The sequence below is a fragment of the Rhinoraja longicauda genome, chromosome 23 (assembly GCF_053455715.1).
Source record: "Rhinoraja longicauda isolate Sanriku21f chromosome 23, sRhiLon1.1, whole genome shotgun sequence".
NCBI classification, from domain to species: domain Eukaryota; kingdom Metazoa; phylum Chordata; class Chondrichthyes; order Rajiformes; family Arhynchobatidae; genus Rhinoraja; species Rhinoraja longicauda.
In genome coordinates, this window is record NC_135975.1 from 29,305,194 (window position 1) to 29,332,190 (window position 26,997).

Below are 26,997 nucleotides of genomic sequence, written 5' to 3' on the forward strand. Positions count from 1 at the left end.
CGTTAGAGTTGCTGCCTTACAGCGCCGGAGACCCAGGTTCGATCCTGACCATGGGTGCTGTCTGCACAGAGTTTGTACGTTCTCCCCGTGACCGCGTGAGTTTTCTCCGGGTGTTCCGGTCTCCTCCCACAATCCAAAGGCATGCAGGTTTGTAGGTAGATTGGCTTCGGTAAAATTGTAAATTGTCCCTAGTGTGTAGCATAGTGTTAGTGTAAGGAGTGATCGCTGGTCGGCGCAGTCGCAGTGGGCTGAAGGGCCTGTTTCCGTGCTGTATCTCAAGTCTAATGTCTAAAGTTTAAAGCCATGCTCTGGACCATTTGATATTTCCATCCCATGATAAAAGGTTCTGTCTGTTTTCTCTATCTATGCCTCTGGCATCGACAACTTGTTAGAAGTGGAATGATTTGCCAAAGAAAGTAATTGAAAGAGAAACCGCGGCATCTATGAAAGAAACATTTTTCGACATTTGATGAAGAGGAAGACACAGGTCAATGAAGATCACTTTGGAAAGCCCTCACAAATATAAATTTAAACTCAAGATGGACACAAAATGCTGGAGTAAGTCAGCAGGTTAGGCAGCTTTGCTGGGAAAAAATGGATAGGCAACGTTTCGGGTCGGGACCCTTCTTCAGACTGATTGTTGTGGGGCGGGGATGGTGGGAGAAGGGGAGAAACTGAAAGCGAGAAAAAAAACAGGACAAATTTAGGGGGGTCGGCAACAGATGGTCGCAGGCAAGGAGGTTCCCTGATGGTCTGATTGTTGGCTAAAGACAGTGTGATCCCTCCACCCCACTGCAATCAGTCTGGTGAAAGGTCCCGACCAGAAACGCCACCCATCTACTTTCTCCAGAGATGCTGCCTGATCCACTGAGTTACTCAAGCAGTTTGTGTCTATCATTGGTGTAAACCAGCATCTGCAGTTTCTTTTTGTTACATTATGAATTTAGACTCCTTTTGTGTACACGATAGATCAGACCCAACCTACACTCCAAAACTGCTCCATACAGTGTAATTCAAAACGGCTGTATCTTATAATTTTTTTAGTCATGTAATGGCCAAACACCCCCAGGTAATTATGTTCTGACACAGGGCAGCTTTTATTCGGAGTTTTAGCTCACAATCTATCCTAGTAATTAAGGAAAATAACTGCAGATGCTGGTACAAATCGAAGGTATTTATTCACAAAATGCTGGAGTAACTCAGCAGGTCAGGCAGCATCCTGACCCTCGACCCGAAACGTCACCCATTCCTTCTCTCCTGAGATGCTGCCTGACCTGCTGAGTTACTCCAGCATTTTGTGAATGAATACCTATCCTAGTAATGAGATACTCTCTCCAGAGTAACAACACCCAAGATTTCATGGGTGGAGGGTTAAAACATCTGTTCACTATGTTGTTTCAGCAACATTCAGTGCGTGCCAACATCACATTCCTGGCTTCATCTCGCTCGGATGTTTCAGGACCGCCTGTTCAAAAGTTCACTCCACAGAAGCAATTAAACACTGGGTGCCTTTTGGATGTGTTTCATTGCAGCAAAGTTTTTGAATTGTGGAGCATGAGAAATGGAAGCAGGTTTAGCTTTAGGTGTAGTTTAGGTTTGTTACTGTTACATGTACCTAGCTAGGTACAGTGAAAAGCTTCGTTTTGAAAGCTATCCGATTAGATGAGATAATGCCATCCATAAATATAATCAATACAAACTCAAGTACAACAGTTAGGGCAAAGGGCAAAGATACAAGAGTGCAGGATATAGTTCTCAGCTTGGTAGCGCATCAGTTCCAAAGGAATATTTTAAAAATCGCTCTAGGTTTAGATTCGCTGTGAGATGAAATCAGGCACAAAATGTTTAGGTTTATTATTGTCATGATTGACAAGGTACATAATATATTTCACAAAATGCTGGAGTAACTCAGCAGGTCAGGCAGCATCTCAGGAGAGAAGGAATGGGTGACGTTTCGGGTCAAGACCCTTCTTCAGACATAATATAGTTCACAATATTGCAGTCAGTTCCAGAGACAAAGTCAAATGTCTGCAACAGGGTAGGGGTGAATCGGACAGTATTCATTCAGGTGCCTGACTAAAGAGGGGGAAGAGGCTCTTCCTGAGACTGGCGGAGCGTGCTTAAGTCATTGAATCGTAGTGCCATGAAGTTGTACAGCATGAAAACAGGCCCTTCAGCCCAACTTTCCCATGTTGACAATGATGCCCCATCAACACTAGTCCCACCTGCTCGCGTTTGGCCTATATCCCACTAAACCTTTCCTATCCATGTACCTGTCCAAGTGTCTTTTAAAGTGTCCAAATGCCTTTTAAATGTTGTTATAGTACCTTCCTCAACTACCTCCTCTGGCAGCTCGTTCCACAAACCCATCAACCTCTGCGTGTAAAAGTTGTCCCTCAGGTTCCTATTAAATCTTCCATCTCACCTTAAACCTATGTCCTCTGGTCTTGATTCCCCAACTCTGGGTTAAAGACTTAGTGCATTCACCCTATCTTTTCCCCTCATGATTTTATGCACCTCTTTCAGATCAGGTCTACATCACTGGTGGACCCTAGTGGATCTTGAATCACTTTGTGCCCAAACTCCCTTTCAATTTCAGCGCTGTGAAGACAGCAACTGAGTATTTGCAGTCCCGTGAGGGGAATCCATAACTCTCTCTTCGTATCAGTCTTGGCCTGAAACTATTATCCTTTGTCCAAGACCTTGCCCCCTGAGGAAAGTATCTAACCTGTCAATTCCTGTCAGAATGTTATTTCTAGTATAAGAAAATAACTGCAGATGCTGGTACAAATCGAAGATATTTATTCACAAAAAGCTGGAGTAACTCAGCAGGTCAGGCAGCATCTCGGGAGAGAAGGAATGGGTGACATTTCGGGTCGAGACCCTTCTTCAGACTGATCAGAATGTTATTTCTTTCGGATACCAGCTTATTCAGCTGGTAGAGCCGCTGCCTCGCAGCACCAGAGACCCGGGTTCGATCCTGACCTCGGGTGCTGTCTGTGTGGAGTTTGCACGTTCTCCCTGTGACCATGTGGGTTTCCTCAGGGTGCTCCCTTTTCCTCTCTTACCACAAAGTCGTGTGGGTTTGTAGGTTCATTGGCCACTGTAAAATCTCCCCTCGTATGTAGGGAGTGGATGGGAAAGTGGAATAATATAGAACTAGTGTGAATGGGTGATCGATGGTTGGCAAGCACTAGGTGGGCTGGAAGGCTAGTCTCCCTGCTGTATCTTTCAATCAATCAAGAATAACCCCTCTTCTCAATGAGACCGTTCTCTTCTCAAAGGTCCCACAGGTGAGACAGTTGGTAGAGCCAAAGCCTCACAGTGCCAGAGATTCAGGTTCGACCCTGACCCTGAGTGCTGTCTGTGTGGAGTTTGCACGTTCTCCCCGTGACACCGTGTGTTTCCTTCCGGTGCTCCAGTTTCCTCCCACATTCCTAAGACGAGCAGGTTCGTGGGTATATTAATTGCCCGCTGTAATTTGTCCTTTGCTTGGTCGAACATGGGGCAGGTTGATGGGAATGTGGAGAAAACAAAATAGCATAACAGTAAATGATACTTCTTGGCCAGCAGTGACTTAGTGGGCTGAAGGGCCAGTGTATGACCTTAGGAGCTAAGTCTCTGAGATAACCCTCACTTCACTGAGGTGACTACTATGCTTAACGTGAAACTTCTCTTCCCAATGATATAATTGGTATTCTCAGTGATATATTTATGTGTGGATGTTTAACCTAATTTTATTGCCCTGTTACTAATTTATTTTCTGTATGGGGGGAGGATGATGGCAGACGAAGAGAAGGAGGAGAAGGTGGAGATAGAGCCTAGTAGCTGGTTGGTGGAACCAGATAAGGGCACACAGATGGCAAGGAACCACAGATGGAATTTTTAGCAAAACACAAAGTGCGAGAGTTACTCAATGGGACAGGCCGTCTCTGTGGAGGAGCTTGATGGGCGATCTTTTATGGTTGTGGCAATTCTTCAGATCATGGGGAGATGGAACCAAGTCCAGGATGGAGGGGGGGGGGGGGGGTGTTGGAGGGATGGAAATGGTGAGTAAAGGGAGAGAGACTCCTATGACAGTGAGAAAGGAACACTGGGGGAGTGGTTTACAAAAAAAGATACAAAGTGCTGGAGTAACTCAGTGGGTCAGGCAGCATCTTTGGAGAATGAGGACATGTGAGATTTTGGATCAGGACATTTGAAGAAGGGTCCTGACCCAAAACCAGCATCTGCAGTTCGCAATTCCTTGTTTCTACAGAGGGAGTGGTTAGCTGAAATTAGAAAAGTCACCATCGATTTCATTGAGTTGTAAGCTATCCAAGCAGAATATGTGTTTAGTTTAGAGATACAGCGCGGAAACAGGCCCTTCGGCTCAACGAGTCCGCACCGACCAGCGATCCCCACACATTAACACTACCCTACACACACTAGGGACAATTTACAATTATAACAGAAAGTAAACAAGCGGGTACAACAGGCAGTGAAGAAAGCCAATGGCATGTTGGCCTTCATAATAAGAGGATTTGAATATAGGAGTAAAGAGGCCCTTCTGCAATTGTGCAGGGCCCTGTTGAGACCACATCTGGAGTATTGTGTGCAATTTTGGTCTCCTAATTTGAGGAAGGACATCCTTGATATTGAGGAAGTGCACCGTAGGTCCACGAGGTTAATCCCCGGGATGGCGGGACTGTCATATAAGGAAAGATTGGAAAGGCTGGGCTTGTACTCACTGGAGTTTAGAAGGATGAGAGGGGATCTTATAGAAACATATAAACTTATAAAAGGGCTGGGCAAGCTAGATGCAGGAAAAATGTTCCCAATGTTGGGGGAGTCCAGAACCAGGGGCCACAGCCTAAGAATAAAGGGGAGGTCATTTAAAATTGAGACGGGAAAAAACTTTTTCACCCAGAGAGTTGTGCATTTGTGGAATTGGCCCCTACTGCCACAGAAGGCAGTAGGGGCCAATTCACTGGATGAATTTATAGACAATAGACAATAGGTGCAGGAGTAGGCCATTCGGCCCTTCGAGCCAGAACCACCATTCAATGTGATCATGGCTGATCATTCTCAATCAGTACCTCGTTCCTGCCTTCTCCCCATACCCCCTGACTCCACTATCCTTAGGAGCACTATCTAGCTCTCTCTTGAATGCATTCAGAGAATTGGAATTTAAAAGAGAGTTAGATAGAGCTCCTGAGGCTAGCAGAATCAAGGGGTATTGGAAGAAAGCAGGCACGGGTTACTGATTGTGGATGATCCGCCATGATCACAATGAATGGCGGTGCTGGCTCAAAGGGCCGAATGGCCTCCTGCTGCACCTATTTTCTATGTAACAAGCCAATTAACCTACAACCTGTACGTCTTTGGAGTGTGGGACCAAACCAGAGATATTGGAGAAAACCCATATGGTCACGGGGAGAACGTACAAACTCCTTGCAGACAGCATCCATGGTCGGGAACGTACCCGGGTCCCTGGCGCTGTAAGCTCTGTGAGGCAGGAACTCTACCACTGCGCCACCTTGTTGTTCTTCTAGTTTGTATTAGGCCTCATCACCTTGGTGGAGAAGCCTGAAGAGAAAGAGATCAGTGTGGGATTGTTACGAGAGTTATAATGACACATAGCCAGAAGCTCAAGGTCACCGTTGTGGACAGAATAGAAGCACTCTACATCACGATTGCCCAGTCTACGCTTGGTATCACCAAGAGAGAGGAGGCCACATCAGGAGCTCTGTAGTCGGTAGACCAGGTTGGTGGAGGTGCATGTGATCCAATATTGGCCTGGGACATGTAGCCCATCTCGGGACCCCTTGTGGGGAAGGAGCAGAGTGGGAGCTTGTACATCCAGCTGGAATAACAGGAGGGGCCTTGGTTTAACATCCTGGGTGAAAGGTGATACGTCTGGCACCACAGCACTCCCTCAACATCGTTTTAGCCGGGACAGCTCAAGACCTATTATTATTATTATTATCAAGCATCTGCGCTGGGACCTAAACTCTTCAATATCCGACTCATACTCGAGAGTAGAGGCACAGCCGACCCTGCCAGTAAAAAAGACACTGCCGAGGGAGCCGACTTTATCACTTCCCACAGAAACTCTTCCAAACGTAATCGGCTGAATAACTAAGGGTCAGACCTCCACCACCACCCACAGCATGGTGCGTTCCAGACACCTACCACCCTCTGCAACATCGATGTTTAGAAGTTTGCCAGCATGTTGCCTGGATTGGAGGGCTTTAGGTAGAAGGGGTGACAAACTTGGATTATTTTCTTTGGAGCATCAAAGGCTGAGGGAAGACCTGACTGAAGTGTTGGGGAGACAGTCAGAATCCTTTCTTCCCCGGTGAGGAAATGTCAAAGACTTAAGGTGAGAGGGGCAAAGTTTAAAGGAGATGTGCGGGCCCAGTTTGTAACACAGAGGGAGGTGGGTGCCTGGGACTTGCTGCCAGGGGTGGGGGTGGAGGTAGATACGATTAGTGTTCGCCGCTAGTGTTAGCAAGGAGACCGTTTCAGAGAGGAGGGGAGGGTGGAATTGATGTACATGGGTGGGCTTTCAATGTCGTGGAAGGGCCATTTAGGTCCCCGGATGGTGGTGAGAGTGGAGGTGTAGAGACAAGTGCTACCCCATCTATGGCTGCAGGATAAAGTGGGAGAGGATGGGAGTCACGGAAAAGGATGGGAGTCATGTGGAGGGGGGGGGGGGGGGGGAGGGGGTAGAGCAGAAGATGTGACTGGTGGTTGGGTCTGATTGGAGTTGGCATCTTTGTTGCATTTCACTCCAGAAAGATATTCTCAACTGGGCGGTATGGTGGTGCAGCGGTAGAGTTGCTGCCTGACAGCTCCAGAGACCCGGGTTCAATCCTGACAATGGGTGCTGTCTGTACCAAGTTTGCACCTTCTCACCATGACCGCATGTGTTTTCTCCGGGTGCTCCGGTTTCTTCCCACACTCCAAAGACATACAGGTTTTGTAGGTTAATTGGCTTCGGTAAATTTGTAAATTGTCCCTAGTGTGTAGGATAGTGCTAGTGTACGGGGTGATCGCTGGTCAGTGTGGACTGGGTAGGCCGAAGGGCCTGTTTTCATGCTGTCTCTAAAAAATCCTGCCAAAACAACTGTTAACACAACATTTTGGGATTACATTTCCAGACAATTATCTACTTCTTTTGAAGCATTATTATTGGTTTTAACTGAATGAAACAGCTTCTCTATGTAATCCTTCCCGAGTGGTGTTTTACAACATTTATCTCTCCATTCTGAGCCTTAATCCAAATCCTATTGCTTTCTCTGGTGATTCAAAAGCAATGCTCAAGTCCTGTGCCAGAAACTCCCAGAAAGTTACCAAAGAAATTCACAATGCCATGCACCCAGAGTCAAACATGTTCAATCTAGCATTATCAATGGAGCTTGATTTTAGAACTCTCCTTACCTCCCTTGTCTTTTTGACTTACAACCTCCATGGAAATCAAAGGGATTATGAATGTAACATCATCCCATCAGAAGCAGGGCCATCTCCTTTAACCTTGTCACTGCCAAGTTTTTCTTCACTGTTGGCCATGACCAGCGGTGTTAAAGTCCGCTCCGCGCCGCGCCCGCGGCATGAAGCGCCGGGCCGGTCTCCAGGAAAGTGCGCCAACTCCTCGATGTTAGGCCGCAGTGGGGACGGAGACACGATACGGGAAAAAATCGCATCTCCGTCAAGGTACGAGATTGAAAAAAAGTTTCCCCCAACTCTCCCCCCCCCCCCCCCCCCACCTCCCCCAACCCCACATAAAACAAACCAAGGAACTTTTAACACATACTTAAAATAACAAAAACCGGAAGAAAGGACAGACAGACTGTTGGCGAGGTAGCCATTGCTGGTGGCACCACCCAGTGACACTCCATTCCCTGCATATCCATGTGTGGTCTATCCAAAAGCCTCGTAATGGCCACTATTGTATCTGCTTCCACCCCTGGTGGCACGTTCAACCAACCTACCCCCCTCTGTGTTACAAAACTTGCCCCACACATCTCCTTTAAACTTAGCCTCTCGCACCTTAAAGCTGCGCCCACTAGTCTTTGACATTTCCTCTCTGGGGAAAAAAAGATTCTGACTATCTACCCAAAACTTAAATCAGCTCTTCCCTCAGCTCCAGGGAAAACAATCCAAGTTTGTCACCCCTTCTAGCTATCGTCCTCCAATCCAGGCAACGTGCTGTCAATCGTCTAAAAATTGATTTAGCAGAGAGCCGTGAGTGCCTGGATCGCACTGTGGGGGGCGGTGGTTGAGGCAGATGCAGTGATAGCATTTGAAAGGTTTCTAGAGTTTGATTTCGGAAGTCTTGTGTGGGAGGTGAACAAGAGTACGTCACAAAAAAATGAGATTGTGAAGACTGTTTGTGTAGTGCGGCACGGTGGCGCAGCGGTAGAGTTGATGCCTTACAGCACCAGAGACCCAGGTTCGATCCCGACTCCGGGTTCGGGGTTTGTTCGCTCTGCCCGTGACCGCGCGGGTTTTCTCCAGGTGCCCCGGTTTCCCCCCACACTCCAGGTTTGTGGGTTAATTGGCTTCGGTAAGTTGCAAACTGTCCATAGTGCGTAGGATAGTGCTAGTGTACGGGGATCGTTGGTCGGTGGGGTCTCGGTGGTCTGAAAGTCCTGTAAGGCAGCAACTCTACCACCATGCCACCCCAAAAAGGTCATCATTTCGACCTCAATATATGAAAAGTCGCTTAATCATAAGGGTGGGATTCGAACCCAGGCGTGCAAAGCAAAATGGATTTGCAGTCTGAAGCCTTATCCACTTGGCCACATTGTCTGTTGAATTATGATACTATTGAATCATAAAGTACCATTGAACCATTTAAGTAGAAGCTTACCACTGCTGGAAAATTTGTCTACATTTTGAACATCAGGAACGTCAATTTGTGTTTTCCAGGATTGGGGAAGATGAGAAGAACTTGCTTTGGGCTAGGCGCCTCATCTGCAACAACTCGAACTGCTTCCTTCCTCTCTTACTGGGCAGCGGACTTAGCATGGGCACCGTCTCTCTGCCTGAGGTCTACGCTGTGCTCAAGAGGTGGAGCTTCTCAGCAAACCCATTGGAGTCACTGGGACTGTTGCTTTCAAGGTAGGGGTCTGGTGTACATCCCGGTGACCTTTCCTCCCTCAAGGTTAACGTCTCACACAAAACCGCTTGTCTTTTTTTAAAACATAAATTTTCATAGAATGGAACAGGAACAGCGCCTTCGGCCCACAATGTCTGTGTTGAGCATGATGCCAAGATCAACTCTTATCTGCTGACACAATCCATTCCCTTCGTATCTATGAGCCCACTGCAAAGTCTCTGAAACACCACTATTGTATCTGCCTCAACCGCCAACACTGGCACCCACCACCCTGTGTGTAGAAACTTGCTCCACACATCTGCTTTAAACTTTGCCCCCCTTAGCTTAAAGCTTGGTCCTAGGTTCTGGGTCTTCTGTATCTCTCCCTCTCATAATTTTATCCACTTCAACCAGCTCTCCCCTCAATCTCCGGTGTTCCAGAGAAAAAAATCCAACTTCTCCCTGTCGATCATACCCCCGAAATCAGCCATCATTCTGGTGAACTTCCTCTGCACCCTCTCCAAAGCCTCCACATCCTTCCTGTAAAAGGGCGACTAGAACTGCACGCAATACTCCCAATGCAACCAAACCAAAGTCCTATAGAGCTGCATCATGATTTCCTGACACTTAGAGTCAATGCCCAGACTGATGAAACTCTTTAGATTGTCTTCATCAGTTTGATGCTTGGAGTAACATAAACTTGTGGTCCTTTTGATTAGACCGACCCATGTCAGCTGGGTCTTGTGGTTGCAAATAGAGTTAAGAGTATTTAATTGACGTATGTATCAACAATGGAACAAGAGATTCATATTTGCAGCAGCTTAACAGGACTGTAAATGCAATACACAGAGATTATGTAATGAACACAAAAAATCGATTGATTAATAACCACAATTAATGTGCAAAATATCTGAAGTCCCTTGGTGCAACCAAAGACTGGCCATGGATGTTCATAGTTGAGGTTAATGTTGTGTAGTGTTCAACACCTTGATGGTTGTGGGGAAAAGCTATACATAAACTTGGTGGTCACGGTTTTCAGTCACCTGTTGCTTCTTCCCGATGGTAGGAGTCACCTTTTCATAGAACAATACAGCACAGGAACAGGCCCTTCGGCCCACGGTGTCTGTGCCAAACATAATGAACGTTGCCAGGGTTGTGTGAGTCTTTGACGATGCTGGCTGGTGTTTGAGGCAGAGCCTCCTATAGATCTCTTTGATGGGGGGGAGATCAGAACCTGTGATGCACTGGGTAGTGTCCACCACGCTCTCGTACTCTCTGCCTTCCTCTGTTCAGTTATTCAGCGGCAGTCCAATGTTTTCATGCATGCACTCTGAATTGTAAAAAGCTGGCAAGCATTGATTGATTTAGGGGGCTGTACCTATCACTTTGTCCAACCAGCGGTCACCACATGAAGTCCAGCGGCAGGTTTGTCTCTCAGAGTGATCTCTCTGACCTGGCTTCTGATGGGACAATGCTAAGTTCACAATCCCTCCGATTAGGGGTGCCAACTATCTCACTCCCAAATATGGGACAATGTGACGTCACCGTCCCGCACCCCACATGACCTCACCCAGCCAGCGGCCACATGCTCCCGCTCCACCAATGGCGGCTGCCCGGGCCGGGAGGCAGTTTGACACACAACCTCCGTTAGGCAACGCCCGGGCCTCCGGACCTAGACTGTCTGGAGCTAAAATGTTGGGAACCTAGAGTGTTGGAACCTAAACTGTCGGGACTAACAACGTCGGGGCCTACAGTGTTGGGGCCTACAGCGTCCGGGCCTAGGGCCTAATGCGGGACAAGGACAGTCCCGTACGGGACAAACCATTTTAGCCCAAAATACGGGATGTCCCGGCTAATACGGGACAGTTGGCAACCCTACCTCCGATTCCAATGGAGGTTGTAGGTCAAAGACACGGGAGATAAAAAGAAAGATTTTAAATTATTTTACAAACCTAGAACAATACAGCACAGGAACGGGCCCTTCGGCCCACAATGTCCATGCCGAACAGGATGCCAAGTTAAACTGATCTCATATGCCTGCACGCGATCCATTCCCTGCATATCCTTGTGTCTACCGAAAAGCCTCTTACACGTCACTATCATATCTGACACTATCCCTGGCAGCATGTTCCAAGCACCGACCACTCATGTATAAAACCTGCCCACACATCTCCAAAATATTTTCCCCCATCTCACCTGAAAGCTATGGCCATTTCCAACTGAGAAAAGGATCTGGCTGTCTACTCTATCTATGCCCCCCATAATTTTATATGCTGGCTCGAAGGGCCAAATGGCCTCCTCCTGCACCTATTTTCTATTTCATAACTTTACAATTTTATGTTTCATAGTTAAATAGTTTTGATAATCTTAGATTACTTTAACTTCACATCAATCTAATATTTTCAGTGTTTTATGCAGCTCCTCACACTAATAATTTCCATGAGTGGGCATTTCTACAGGCTTTGCATTGAGCCATTTTATTTTCCTTGAGCAGAGTTTGTTGACTTATATGCCCCAGACGACTGTGCAGTTGGTTACAGTTGGCGAGTCCACGCCGCCCAGCGATCCCCGCACATTAACATTATCCTACACACACTAGGGACAATTTTTACATTTTACCCAGTCAATTAACCTACAAACCTGTACGTCTTTGGAGTGTGGGAGGAAACCGAAGATCTCGGAGAAAACCCATGCAGGTCACGGGGAGAATGTACAAACTCCGTACAGACGGCGCCCGTAGTCAGGATCGAACCTGAGTCTCCACTGTTGCATTCGCTGTAAGGCAGCAACTCTACCACTGCGCCGCCTTGCCGCAGTGGCACAGCGGTACAGCAACTGTACAGCACAGGGGCAGGCCATTTGGCCCACAATGTCTGTGCTGGACATGATGCCACATTAAACTAATCACTTCTGCCAGCACGGGATCCGTATCCCTCAATTCCCCGCATAAATTCTTAAGTTTTAGGAGCAGAATAAGGCCATTCAGCCCATCGAGTCTACTCCACCATTCAATCAAGGCTGATCTATCTTTCCCTCTCAACACCTTTCTCCTGGCTTCGCCTCATAACCCCTGACACCCTTACCATTCCATGTGCCTATCTAAAGCTTCTTAAATGCCACTACCTCCACCACCGCCCGAGGCAGCAAGTTCCAGGCGCCCACCACCTTCTGTGGAACAAAACGTGCCCCGCTCATCTCCTTTAGCATTTGTCCTCTCACATCATACCTATGCCCTTTGTTATCATCATCATATCATATCATATATATACAGCCGGAAACAGGCCTTTTCGGCCCTCCAAGTCCGTGCCGCCCAGCGATCCCCGTACATTAACACTATCCTACACCCACTAGGGACAATTTTTACATTTACCCAGCCAATTAACCTACATACCTGTACGTCTTTGGAGTGTGGGAGGAAACCGAAGATCTCGGAGAAAACCCACGCAGGTCACGGGGAGAACGTACAAACTCCGTACAGTGCAGCACCCGTAGTCAGGATCGAACCTGAGTCTCCGGCGCTGCATTCGCTGTAAAGCAGCAACTCTACCGCTGCGCTACCGTGCCGCCCTTTGACATTTTGTTCTTTGACATTTTCGCCTTGGGGAGAAAGGTTCTGACACTCTACACAAGAAAAGATTCTGACGAAGGGGCGGCCTTACAGCAGCAGAGACCCAGGTTCAATCCTGACCGCGGATACTGTCTGAGATTAGTTTATCTTGTAATCCTCTTCAACCTACACATTGTGGGTCTTTTCTACGCTGTTCCATCTTCCCTGTAAACCAATAAGGAATAAATTCCAAACAAGAACGCCAAGATCTGTGCACGTCAGCGTGAAAATGAATGAGATCCTTTGTTTAAACTTTGCCTGAAGACCCTTGGAAACCACTCCAGCCTGTGTGTTCACTGGTTAGCTTCTGCCCGCTCTGTTTTAAGTACATCTGCTTACTTTGGTAATGTAATCCTTAATACCCTTGATGACGCACGTCAGCTCTGAAAGTTTTCACAGGCCCTGGCACCATTCACACTTTGGAAAAGTAGTTACAAAGTCACACTGTACTTATGTCAGAGGGCGTTCTCTCTGGCAACACCCTGAATAACAAAGCTGTCATTTGAAGGCACGGTCCTCTTATTCTTTATTCCTTTATAAAATTCTCTCTATCCACTCTACTGTTATGGTACACACCTTTACAAATCCCTTAGATAGACACAAAATGCTGGAGTATCTCAGTGGGGCAGGCAGCATCTTTGGAGAGAAGGAATGGGTGAGGTTTCGGATCGAGACCCTTCTTCAGGCAAGAGTCTTGACCCGAATTGTCACCCATTCCTTCCCTCCAGAGGTGCTGCCTGTCCCGCTGAGTTACCCCGGCATCTTGTGTGTATCTTCGGTTTAAACCAGCGTCTGCAGTTCATTCCTTTACAAATTCCACCCATGTCTCTCCCTGTGGCTTCACATTTCACTCCTCCTCTTCTCTCCTAATCTGACACCCTTTTGTCTCATTTTTCACCTCCAGCCTCTGTCACTCCCTCCACCCATCTGCCACCCAATCACCTCACCTGCATCCACCTATCACTTGCCAGGCCCCTTTTCCAGTTTTCTTCCCCTTAATCCAATCAGTCTGAAGAAGGGTCCCGACCCAAAACATTGTCCATCCATTCACTCCTAATGCAGCCCTGACCAGCTGAGTTTAGTTCAGTGTAGATTAATGTAGAGATACAGCGTGGAAACAGGGCCTTCGGTCCACCCAGCCCGCACCAACCAGCGATCCCCGCACATTAGCACAAGCCTACACACACACTTGGGGCAATTTAAACTTACGCCATGTATACAAACCCAAGTCAATTAACCTACAAACCTGTACGTCTTTGGAGTGTGGGAGGAAACCGAAGATCTCGGAGAAAACCAAGCAGGTCACGGGAAGAACGTACAAACTCCGTACAGACAGCACCCGTAGTCAGGGTCGACTCCAAGGCTGCACGTATCCAGAGCTGAGATAAGCTAGGAGATTCATCACTGGAATCACAAATAAATGTTTGTTTAAGACATGGGTTCCTCCATTTCTCACAGATTTGGGACTTTTAAACTCCTATTTCTGATCTGGGTCGGGAAGGCTTGAAACAGTTGCTATGGAATACCATATTTTGGTTTGCCAATGGAGGTTTGGGTTTCCAAAATACCCTATAATTTTACCAAGAATTCGTTTATTTGTCTATTTTCAGTGGGGCAGTATGTAGTTTAGTGTAGTTTAGAGATGGAGCATGGAAACAGGCCCATTCGACCCACAGACTCCCCACCGACCAGCGATCACCCTAGTGTGTCGGATAGAACACTAGGGACAGTTTACAGAGGCCAATTAACCTGCAAATCTTTGGTGTGTGGGTAGAAACCAGCACTTTATGGTTTGCACCGTGACCTGCTTGCTAATTATTTTTGCGAAAACTTCCATACAATTTTGGTATTAAAGTTAAACTTAGAAATGTTTAAACATTGCAAATAACAGCAATGAACATGTTTAGTCATGCAGGCATCAAATTAACAGGACACGAAAATCAAAGGGGCAGCACAGTGGAGCAGCAGGTAGAGCAGCTGCCTCACAGCGCCAGAGACCGGGGTTTGATCCTGACCTCAGATGTTATCTGTCTGTGGAGTTTGCACATTCTCCCTGTAACCATGGTTTTTCTCCGGATGCTCCGGTGTCCTCCCATATCCCAAAGACGTGCGGGTTTGTAGGTTAATTGGCCCTCTGTAAACTGCCCCTAGTATGTAGGGAGTGGATGTGAAACTGGGATAACATGGAACGAGTGTGAACGGGTGATCGATGGTCGGCCTGGACCCATTGGGCCGAAGGGTTTGTTTCTATGCTGTGTTTCTAACTCTAAACTAAACTATTGCTGCCTGACTCGCTGAGTTTCTCCAGCACTTTGTGTTCTGCTCAAGATTTCAACATCTGCAATTCCAGTGTCTCCTGAATACTAATCCTGTTCATATAATCTGTTTTTGTAATTTTATCTTCCTATTTATTTTGCCAACATACACAAGACAGCTAAACCTGCACTGTGTGTAGGAAGGGACTGCAGACGCTGGTTTTAACCAAAGATAGACGCAAAAATGCTGGAGTAACTCGGCGGGTCAGGCAGCATCTCTGGAGAAAAGGAATGGGTGACATTTCGAGTCGAGACCCTTCTTCAGACTGAAGGATAGAGGTGGAGGTGGAGGTGGGTGAGGGGAGAAAAATTGGAGGCGTGAAAGGCCGGCCTTTCTCCACAGATGCTGCCTGACCTGCCGAGTTACTCCAGCATTTTGTGTCTAAACCTGCATTGTGTTGCGAGTAATATAACCCTTGTGAATTTCTAAACTGGTTCAGGAATATAAATCACCATCACCAACAGAGACGGGTGTGGAAGGGGAATCAATGAGTAGTCTCTCAAACATCAAGAGTCATGAGATAAGAGTCAAGATGTTTCATTGCCATTTGTACTGAAAACGGAACAATTGAATTCTTACTTGCAGCGGCATAACAGCTTTTAGAGATATAGCGCGGAAACAGGCCCTTCGGCCCACCGGGTCCGTGCCGACCAGCGATCCCCGCACACTAAAGGGCCTGTCCCACTTAGGCGATTTTTTAGGCGACTGCCGGCGACTGTCAAAGTCGTAGCAGGTCGCTGAAATTTTCTTTTACCCGACGACAATGACCACGACAATGCTGAGTCAGGTCGAGATTACACCGTCTTTGGAAACATCGCGAAATTCCCACGCTGTCAATGCTTCTCCGGCGTCCTAATTTTCGCTGAAATCACTGACAAGTCGGTAAGTACTTGAGAGTTTTGAACTATAACATCTTGTATGGGTTATTTAAAAACCAAGCTTCACTGTTACAAGGCATAAGCTGGATTTACTTCCAGTTTACTAATAGCAGTATTAAAAAAATAGGTTAAGTGGATTTTTGTGAAGAGTGTGTGGGGTGTGGGCATTCTTTGAAAATGTACGGGAGATGCATATCTGGTTTCTGGGTTGCATATCTGGGTTGGGAGCCCACTTTAAATGTAATGGCTGATGGCCATAAACATCGCGGAAATTCCCACGCTTACCTGACCGTCAAACTGTCGCCTCCAATCTACCTGTCAAATGTCCTGACGGTTAAACACAAGCATTGTATGGTATTTTGAAATGACTTTACTTATTTTAATATGATGTGTTTCTAAATGCATCTAAGAGAACCTAGCAAACCTGGGGACAGCATGCGATAGCGCCCGCAATAAGCAACGATACCTGGCGACAAGCCAGCTGTCGCCGAGAAATTTCACTCCGGATGATTTCTCAGCGACGCGCTAAGATCCACTACGATTCCTGGAAGACTCCTAACGATCATGCCCGCGACACCCGGCGAATTGTCGGCGACAGCCTAGTCGCCAGCAGTCGCCTTAAAATCGCCTAAAGTGGGACAGGCCCTTAACATTATCCTACACACACTAGGGACATTTTTTACATTTACCAAGCCAATTAACCTACATACTTGTACGTCTTCATATCATATCATATCATATATATACAGCCGGAAACAGGCCTTTTCGGCCCACCAAGTCCGTGCCGCCCAGTGATCCCCGTACATTAACACTATCCTACACCCACTAGGGACAATTTTTACATTTACCCAGTCAATTAACCTACATACCTGTACGTCTTTGGAGTGTGGGAGGAAACCGAAGATCTCGGAGAAAACCCACGCAGGTCACGGGGAGAACGTACAAACTCCTTACAGTACAGCACCCGTAGTCAGGATCGAACCTGAGTCTCCGGCGCTGCATTCGCTGTAAAGCAGCAACTCTACCGCTGCGCTACCGTGTTTGGAGGTCTTTGGAGGTCTCACAATAAACAAAGGAAAATTTTATGATTTTTTTCAAAAACACGATATTATTGCAAAACAAAAGCACAAAATCCTGAGTCCAGCCAAAACAGTTCATAGTTTGTGATTTTGTCAGTTTCTATAGTGTTCAATAGGCTAAACGTTATTGGGAAGAAGCTGTTAATGAACCTGATGGTCACGGTTTTGTTCCTGATGGAAGGAGCGAAATGAGAGCATGGAGAGGGTGGTGTGGGTTCTTGTTGATGCAGGCTGCCTTTTTGAGGCAGCGCCTCCTGTAGATAGATCCCTTTGATGGTGAGAAAGTCGGTAGCTGTGATGGACCGGGCAGTGTTCACCACTTGTTGTTAACTCCTTCACTCCTGAGCGTTCCAAAGTTGCAGGAAAAAACTGAGATCATCTTTTCAAATTCCTATCTAAATAGGGCCCCAATAGGGTGGTGCAGCATTAGAGTTGCTACCTTAGAGCACCAGAGACCCGGGTTCCATCCTGAATACGGGTGTTGTCTGTATGGAGTTTGTACCTTCTCCCTGTGAACGCATGGGTTTTCTCCGGGTGCTCCGTTTTCCTCCCACACTCCAAAGACGTGCAAGTTGTAGGTTAATTGGCCTCTGTAAATTCTTCATTGTCTCGTGTCCAGGATAGTGCAGGTGTACTGGGTGATCGCTGATCGGCGCAGGTTCAGTGGGCCGAAGGGCCTGTTACCGCGCTGAATCTCTAAAGTCTCTTATCTGTCAATGGAAATTTAAGAAGCTAGTCACCGCAGGCTGATCAACTTCAGGCGATGTTCTACCATCAAAACCTTTTCCCTATTGTCTCTGGCTTGCAGCTGAATTTATAACCACACCAAGTCGAACAGGTTTAACACTTGACAGATGCAACCTAACTTATCCCTTCCAGGGCTCCATGCCAACAAAACCAGCTGCTGAGATGCAATGCGGAGGAAACAGGATTTCGATTGGCACTTGTTAAGAATTTGCATGAAGATGAGATCACTTGTTTTTTTTTTTTAATTAAGCAAAATCATATTTCAGCTAATTTAGTTAAGTTCAGTTTAAATATACAGCATGGAAACAGGCCCTTCGGCCCACCGAGTCCATGCCGAACATTGATCACCCGTTCACACTAATTTAGTTTAGTTTATCATAGTCACATGTACTGAGGTACAGTGAAAAGCTTTTTGTTGTGTGGTATCCAGTCAGTGAAAAAACTATGCATGATTACTATCAAGCCGTCCATAGTGTACAGATACAGGATAAAGGGTATAATGTTTAGTGTAAGATAAAGTCCAACAACATCCGATCAAAGATTGTTTGAAGGTCTATCGGGAAATCCCACTTTCTCATCCACTCTCGACACACTAGGGGCAATTAACCTACAAGCCTGCATGTCTGGGATGTGTGAGGAAACCGGAGCACCAGAGGAAACCCACGCTGTCACAGGGAGAACGTACAAACCGTACAGAGAGGTCAGGATTGAACCCGGGTCTCTGGCGCGGTAAGGCAGCAACTCTACCGCCACATCACTGTACCGCCCTTTACAGGCACAGTAACGCAACGATACAACAAATAAATATACGATAATCAACAAATCAATAGCGTTTCAGTGATACCGAGTAACCGGACCATGGCAGTGTAAACTGAAGCACACAGTGCAGCCTTATACAACATGCGCAGTAGATCGTTGCTGAGGTAGGGTTGTGCAGAGTGGTTCAAGATCCTGATGGTTGCCTGGAAGAAGAAGATCACGATTCTCAGGCTCCTGTACCTTCTTCCCGATGGTAGCGGTGAGATGAGATTGTGGCCCGTGTGGTGTGGGTCTGTGATGATTTTGGCTACCTTCTTAAAGCAGCGCCTCCTGTAGATCCCTTTGATGGTGGGAAGGTCAGTACCCGTGATGGACCGGGCAGTGTCCATTACTCTCTTCATTATTGGGTGTTCAGGATTTTGAACCAGGCTGTGATGCAACCAGTCACAATGCTCTAGTTTAGTTTAGTTCAGAGATACAGCATGGAAACAAGCCCTTCGGCCCACCGTGTCCACGCCGACCGGCGATCCCCGCACACTCACACTGTCCTACACACACAATGGACAATTTACAATTATACCGAGCCAATTAACCTACAAATGTGTACGTCTTTGGAGTGTGGGAGGAATCCAAAGATCCCGGAGAAAACCCACGCGGGTCACAGGGAGAACGTCCATACTCCGTACAGACGGCACCCGTAGTCGGGATCGAACCGGGGTCTCTTGCGCTGCAAGGCAGCAACTCTACCACTGCGCTACCGTGCTGCTCATAAATGTCTGGTAGAAGCTTATGAGTATTCAGCGTCATGCTGAATCTTCTCAAACGTCTGAGGAAGTAGAGGCTTCCTTTACGATTGAATCAATGTGCTTAGCACAGGACACATCTTCAGAGATATGTACGCCCAGGAACCTAAAGCTGCTTACTTTGTCCACCGCCATCCCATCGATGAAGACAGGTTCATGGATCCAAGGCATCATAACTTCACACACATTTCTCTTAGCTTCCTCTGTGCCAAAGGACATAACCCTTGATTATTCACTCTTTCATATTCATTGCAATATTTTGAGTCCTCGGCAATATCCTTGTAAATCTCCGTGGCATCCTTTCCTAGTTCAATCCTATTCTTTCTGCAGTGTGATGACCAGAACTGTACACAGTGCATAAGCACTGACCTACTGAACTCAGTATTATATATAGTTATGGAACAAAAACCTTGTTGCTCCAACATGTAATGTGTCAGATAATAAAAGAAAGTACCTAAGTTCCTTTTTTTTACCATCTTATTGATCTGCCCTATAAAAACACGGAACTGCAGATGCTGGTTATTACTGCAGAAGGCCACAAAGTGCTGGAGTCACTCAGCTGGTCAGGCAGCATCCCTGGAGAACATGGATCGGTGACGTTTTCCGACCCGAAACGTCACCTACGCGTGTTGTCCAGAGATGCTGCCTGACTTGCTGAGTTACACTAGCTCTTTGTGACCTTATTGATCTGTCCTACTTTAGAGTTATAGAGTCATACAGCACCGAAACAGGCCCTTCTGCCCAACTCGTCCATGCTGACCAAGATGCCTCATCTTAGCTAGTCCCATTTGCCTGCATTTGGCCCGTATTCTTCAAAACCATTCCAGTCCAAATATGCTTTAAATGTTGTGATTGCACCTACCTCAATTCCATCCTCTGGCAGCTCATTCCAAATACCCACCAACCTCCGTGTGGAAAGTTTGCTCCTTGGGTCCCTATTAAATCTTGCCACCCTCACTTTAAACATATGTCCTCCAGATGTTGATTCCCCGAACAATAGACAATAGACAATAGACAATAGGTGCAGGAGGAGGCCATTCGGCCCTTCGAGCCAGCACCGCCATTCAATGTGATCATGGCTGATCATTCTCAATCAGTACCCCGTTCCTGGGTAAACTGGAAAAAAGGAACCTGGGTAAAAGATTCTATACACACTATCTATTCTCCTCATGATCTTATACACCTCCACAGATCACCACTCATCCTCCTGCATGCCAAGGAATAAAGTCCTGGCCTGCCCAACCTCTCCCTTAATCTCAGGCCCTCAAGTCCAGGCAACATCCTCGTAAATCTTCTCTGCACTCATGCCAGCTTAATAGCATCCTTCCAATGTCAAGGTGACCAAAACTGAACACAATACTCCAAACGTGGCCTCACCAATGTCTTGTACAACTGCAACATAATGTCCCAACTTCTATACTCAATTCTCTGACTGATAAAGGCCTATGTGCCAAAAACCTTCTTCACCACCCTCTATCTACCTGTGACGCAACTTTCAGGCAACAACATTTTATTATTCCAAGATCTTCTGCTCCTCCAAACCACACAATATTCTCACATTGTTAGATGGTTCAGATTTATTTCGAGAGTAGATATGCTTGTTATTTTTTAATCAATTCCCTCATAGAATTGAATTTGCTTGTAACATAGCAGTCAGAACCCTTATCTCCCAGGTTGCAAATATCAAATACTAGAGGACTTAGCTTTAAGGTAAGAGGGCAAATATTATAGGAGATTTAGATTTTTAGATTTTAGATTTAGAGATACAGCGCAGAAACAGGCCCATCGGCCCACCGGGTCCGCGCCGCCCAGCGATCCCCGCACACTAACACTATCCTACACCCATTAGGGACAATTTTTACATTTGCCCAGCCCATTAACCTACATACCTGTACGTCTTTAGAGTGTGGGAGGAAACCGAAGATCTCGGAGAAAACCCACGCAGGTCACGGGGAGAACGTACAAACTCCGTACAGACGGCGCCCGTAGTCAGGATCGAACCTGAGTCTCCGGCGCTGCATTCGCTGTAAGGCAGCAACTCTACCGCTGCGCCACCGTGCCGCCCATGTGTGGGGACGTGCGGGGGGGGGGGGGGGGGTGGGATGTGCGGGGCAAGTTTTGACACAGAGGGTGGTGGGAGCCTGGGACGTGCTGCCGGGGCTGGTGGTGGAGGCAGTTCGGTTTAGTTCATTGTCACTTGTACTGAGGTACAGTGAAAAGCTTTTATTGCATGCTGTCCAGTCAGCAGAAAGACATGACATAATTACAACCGAGCCCAGATGCGATGGTGATGCTTAAGAGGCATATGGATAGGTGCATATGGATATGGAATGGAAGGATATGGATATGGATCACATGCAGGTAGATAAGGGTTGGTCTTGGCATCATGTTTGGCACAGACATTGTGGCCTGTTCCTGTGCTACACTGTTCTATATTTTATAATATTCTTGTGCACCAGGGGCTAGAAGTGGGTTCACTCACTGTTCCATTTGTTTTCTACATGTTAAGTTTCTCAGATCAAGCGCTTCGTCGGACTGCAGTCCAGCAGATTGGAACCATTCTCAATGACGAATTGCTGGACTATCTGCCGCAGCTGGTTCAGGTAAATAGGCTTTGATAAAGTGTAACATTATACGGAGAATTACAGCCAACTTTTGCTGTTACTGCCTCCGGGGACCTGAAAAGCTAAATCTGCCTGTGAATTATTTTTTTTTAGCTTCTCTAGAAACAAGGAACTGCAGATGCTGGCTTACAAAAAAAAGTAGATGTTGGTTTACACCAAAGAAAGACACAAAGTGCTGGAATAACTCAATGGGTCAGGCAGTATCCCTGGAGAACTTGGATAGGTGACGTCTGGTTCGGGACCCTGCTCTAGTCTGATTGTAAGCGGGGTGGGGGGGGGGGGGGGGGGGGGAAGAAAGCTGGAAAAGGCAGGACAAAGCGTGGCAGGTAATAGGAGTGGAAAAAACACAGGCGAGGGGGTTGATTAGCAGATGGTTGGACAAAGGCCAGAGAAGAGAAAAGTGTAAAACAAATTCGCAACTCTGCAGTTATTTTGTCTTGCGCCTTCTTTTTCATCTCTGGCATTTGTCCAACCATCAGCATATCCCCCAAAAAATGTTGCTGTGCATATCTATTACCTGTCATGTTTGACCCGCCCCTCATCGAACTTTCTCCACCTCCCCACCCCCCTCCCCGCCCAATCATACCGAATTGTCCCAACCAGAAACATCACCCATCCATTTGTTCTTAGAGATGCTGCCTGACCGGCTGAGTTACTCTGTCACTTGGTGTCTTTTTTTTTTTTAGCTTATCTGATAACTACTGTGGAGAACTATAATTGTGTTAAGATGTGGAGATGTGGCTCAGAAAAGGTGGCCTGGAGTAGAAACCATTTAAGTGCACCGAGTCTAAGCCCGGAGACACCAGCAACTACAGATGCTGGAATCCCGAGCAAAATACAAAGTGCCAAGGTAACTCAACAGGGCCAGGCAGCATCGCTGGAGGACATGGATAGGCGATGTTTCAGGTTGGGACCCTTCTTCAGATTCATCGTAGTAGGGGGGAAGGGGGGTGGGAGAGATTGAAAAAGGTGGGAGCAGGGGAACTAAGCTTGGCAAATGGTAGCTGGATACAGGTGAGGGGGAGGAGGGGGTGGTTGGTTGGTAGATGGGTAGAATGTGACAGAGGCTAGAGATGAAAAGGAGACAAAAGGGTGTCAGACCAGGGGAGAAGAGGAGTGAAATGTAAAGCCAGAGGGAAGAATATGGGTGGAAGGAGACGTAGTGTTTGGGGGTAGAAGAGCAGCAGGAGAGTGGGAGAAATGGGTTGGGGGGTACATGGGAAAGAGAGGGGGGAAATGGGAGTATCACCTAAAAATGGAGAGTTTAATGTTCATACCGTCGGAATACAAGACGCTGTTCCTCCAGTTTGCATGTGGCTCCACTCTCACAGTGGAGGAGGCCCAGGACAGGAAGGTCAGTGTGGGATTGGGAAGGGGAGTTGGCAACCGGGAGATCCAGCAGGGCTTGGTAGACTGAGCGCACATTGAGATGTGGGAGGAAACCTGAGCACCCGGAGGAAACCCACGTGGTCACAGGGAGAACATGCAAGCCCCACGCAGACAGCACCCAAGGTTAGGATTGAACCTGGGTGTCTGGCACTGAGGCAATTGCTCTGCCCGCTGCACCACTCCACCACCACTATGATAAGAAACATTGAGAACCGCGAAGCATTTCTAAATAAGTGCCTCTTTCCTATTCTCCTGTCTCCCTCTATTGCCCTCACAACAATCAGACGGTTTCACACAAAGGGTGGAGGGTGCATAGAACGAGCTGTTGGAGGAGGCAGGGACTATCGCAACATTTAAGAACCATTTACACAGGTAGGACATGTTTAGAGGGATATGGGCCGAACGCAGGTAGGTGGGACTAGTGTAGACAATAGACAATAGACAATAGACAATAGGTGCAGGAGTAGGCCATTCAGCCCTTCGAGCCAGCACCGCCATTCAATGCGATCATGGCTGATCACTCTCAATCAGTACCCCGTTCCTGCCTTCTCCCCATACCCCCTCACTCCGCTCTCCTTAAGAGCTCTATCCAGCTCTCTCTTGAAAGCATCCAACGAACTGGCCTCCACTGCCTTCTGAGGCAGAGAATTCCACACCTTCACCACTCTCTGACTGAAAAAGTTCTTCCTCATCTCCGTTCTAAATGGAGATGGGACATGTTGGCCGGTGTGGGCAAGTTGGGCCAAAGGGCCTGTTTCCACACTCTATAGAGTCAAAACTCTATGACCTTTTGACTCTATGTACTTACTGTATCACATTAAAACCTTCTTATGAGCAGTCACTTGGGATCAGTCTTAACTTGCCCGCACTCCAGGTTTGTGGGTTCTGAGGTAACCATTGAGAGAAACATGGACTCACTCACAGAGAGCACAAACATTCTCTGTCCAGTCTGACTCTCCTTCTGATTATATTGTATCTCTGAGTGCGTTGTTGTCATCTTCTCCTAGCTAACAATGGTCTATTCTACATTTTCCTTAATCTGCACCTCTTTTGACCTCTTTCACTTCCTTATCTCTGAAACTTCCCTGACGCTCAGTCCGCAGAAGGGTCTCGACCCGGAACATCACCCATTCCTTCTATCCAGAGCTGCTGCCTGTCCCACTGAGTCAATCTGTGTCTATCTTCGGTGTAAACCAGCATCTTCCTACATAAACATTGTTTGACATGGTGGGGAGGTGTTTAGTTCATGGTGTGTCCAGCTCCTTTCAACACTTACGAAGGATGAGTACATATATTATAACAGCAGAACAATACATTCAAACCTGTCACTGATATTAAAATATCTCCCAGGTACATTCAAAGCTTTCAGTGATATTGAAATATCTTCCAGAAGCCCTGATGATAAAAAGTAAATTGACCTGTGGCAAAATAAAACTTCCATCGATTAATATTTTGTTCATGATTCCTGAGCACATCTGAGATATGTATATATATCGGCAGTCGTTCATGTAAATCTTGGAGCTCCCAGTCCAAAAGAACATGTTCTCCTGAAGGACTGCAGGATTAATGAAGATAGGTTCACCAGCACCTTCATAAGGGCAATGAGTGAGATGAATCAATGAATCTCCCCATTCATTCATGGTGAGACAAGAGATGCTGGCTTTGCTGGCAGTGAGCATTTGATGGAAAAGTACCTTGATCCAAGACGACGACATTTAGGAAAATGAAACCATATGGTTTAGTTAAGTTTAGTTTACGATTGCCACGTGTACTGAGGTACAGTGAAAGGCTTTTTTGTTGTGTGCTAACCAGTCAGCGGAAAGTCTATACACGATTACAGTCGAGCTATCCACAGTGTACAGATACAGGATGAAGGGAATAACGTTTAGTCCGAGATAAACTCCAGCAAAGTCCGATTAAAGATAGTCCAAGGGTCTCCAATGATGTGGATGAAAGATCAGGACTGCACTCTAGTTGGTGATAGGATGGTTCAGTTGCTTGATAACAGCTGGGAAGAAATGGTCGGTGAATCTGGAGGTGTGAGCATTCACACTTCTGTGCCTCTTGCCCGATGGGAGAGAGGAGAAGAGGGAAAGAGGTGAGACTAGTCCTTGGATATGCTGGTGGCCTTGATGAGGCTGCCTGGTGTCGATGGAGTCAATGGACAGGGACATTGGTTTATGTGATGGTCTGGGCTACTGTTTCTACATTAGTTCTTTGTTTCTTTATTTTCGCTGAAATTTCTTGCGGTCTTGGATGGAGCTGTTGCCGGATATGGATCTCTCATCATAAAAATCATTTAACCACGTTAAGTATTACACCATACCATCTCCACCCAAAACAATGCCTGCCCATTCCCTCCACAGATGCTGCCTGACCTGCTGAGTTCTTCCAGCGCTTTGTACTTTGATCGATTCCAATGCCTGAAGTTCCTTGTGTCTCCACTTCACTGCAAAATCTCCTCAAAATAAAGATTACAAACAAGGAATTGCAGATCCTGGCTTACAAAAAAAAGACACAACGTGCCGGAGTAACTAGTGGGTCAGGCAGCATCTTTGGAGAACGTGGATAGGTGACATTTCAGGCTGGAATTCATTTGGGTCCCTTCGGGTCATGACTCGAAACTTTACCTATCAAAGAGTCCACCCAAAACATCACCTATTCATGTTCTCCAGCCTGACCCGCTGAGTTACTCCAGCACTTTGTGTCTCTTTCTCCTCAAAGTAGGCCCACTTTCAAGTAGTTCTCCTCCCTCTCTCTCTGTCGGGAGTTTTTGGAGACCCTCTCTCACTGCTCCCCCTCTGTGAAGCCGAAAGAAGGTACCTGACCTGAAACATCATCTGTCTTTCCATCCCCTCCACAGATGCTGCCTGACCTGCTGAGTTCCTCCAGCACTTTGTATTTTGATCAAGATTGCACTGCAGACCAACCTGCAGTTTTTTGAGCCTCCAGCATATATACTATCAAGCCAGTGTCTACTGAAGCAGTGTGGAAATCAGGCCAGCTTTCATAACCAAATTCTACCATGCAGGAAATGCAGAATGACATCAAGTCTTCCAGCAGCACCAGATATCTTCCAGCAGCACGAGAATAACAAGACTATGCCTCAATGTTTTAAGTTTGATATCTTTTCATTTGTTTTACTGTATCAATAATTTCTGATGAGATGCTTGTTGAAAGTTTACTGACATCTGCACGCACATCCATATCTGACCTTCTTAACATTATTTTAGTTTAGTTGACAGATACAGAGCGGAAGCAGGGCCTTTGGCTCACCGAGTCCTTGCCGACCAGCGATCCCCGTACACGAGCACCAACTTACACACACACGAGGGACAATTTTACAATGTTTACGGAAGCCAAATTATCCTGCAAACCTGTGCGTCTTTGGAGTGTGGGAGGAAACCGGAGCACCCGGGGAAAACCCACGCGGTCACGGGGAAAACGTACAAACTCTGCAAGACAGCACCCGTAGTCAGGATCGAACCTCGGTTGGTGTTTGTGTGGAGTTTGCAGGCACTCCCTGTGACCTCATGGATTTCGCCCGGGTGCTCACATCGCAAAGACGTGCGGGTCTGTCGGTTAATTGGCCTTTGGAAATTGCCTTGATTGGAACGAATATGAGGTAAGTTGATGGGAAAGTGGGGAGACTAAATAGGACTCGTGGTAGAAGAGGATGCCGTATAGGGAGTGGATGAGAAAGTAGGATA

The 26,997-nt window shown here is 46.9% G+C and overlaps 1 protein-coding gene across 1 annotated transcript in view; it reads left to right on the forward strand.

Moving 5' to 3' along the window:
- The window catches only part of LOC144605117 (phosphatidylinositol 3-kinase C2 domain-containing subunit gamma-like), a 170,052-nt gene that overhangs the window by 72,734 nt on the left and 70,321 nt on the right, over positions 1 to 26,997 (forward strand). Inside the window, exons 16-17 of the mRNA XM_078420184.1 lie at positions 8,917 to 9,108; positions 21,784 to 21,877. Coding sequence (XP_078276310.1) covers positions 8,917 to 9,108; positions 21,784 to 21,877 — 286 coding nt within the window. The remainder of the gene's footprint in view (positions 1 to 8,916; positions 9,109 to 21,783; positions 21,878 to 26,997) is intronic.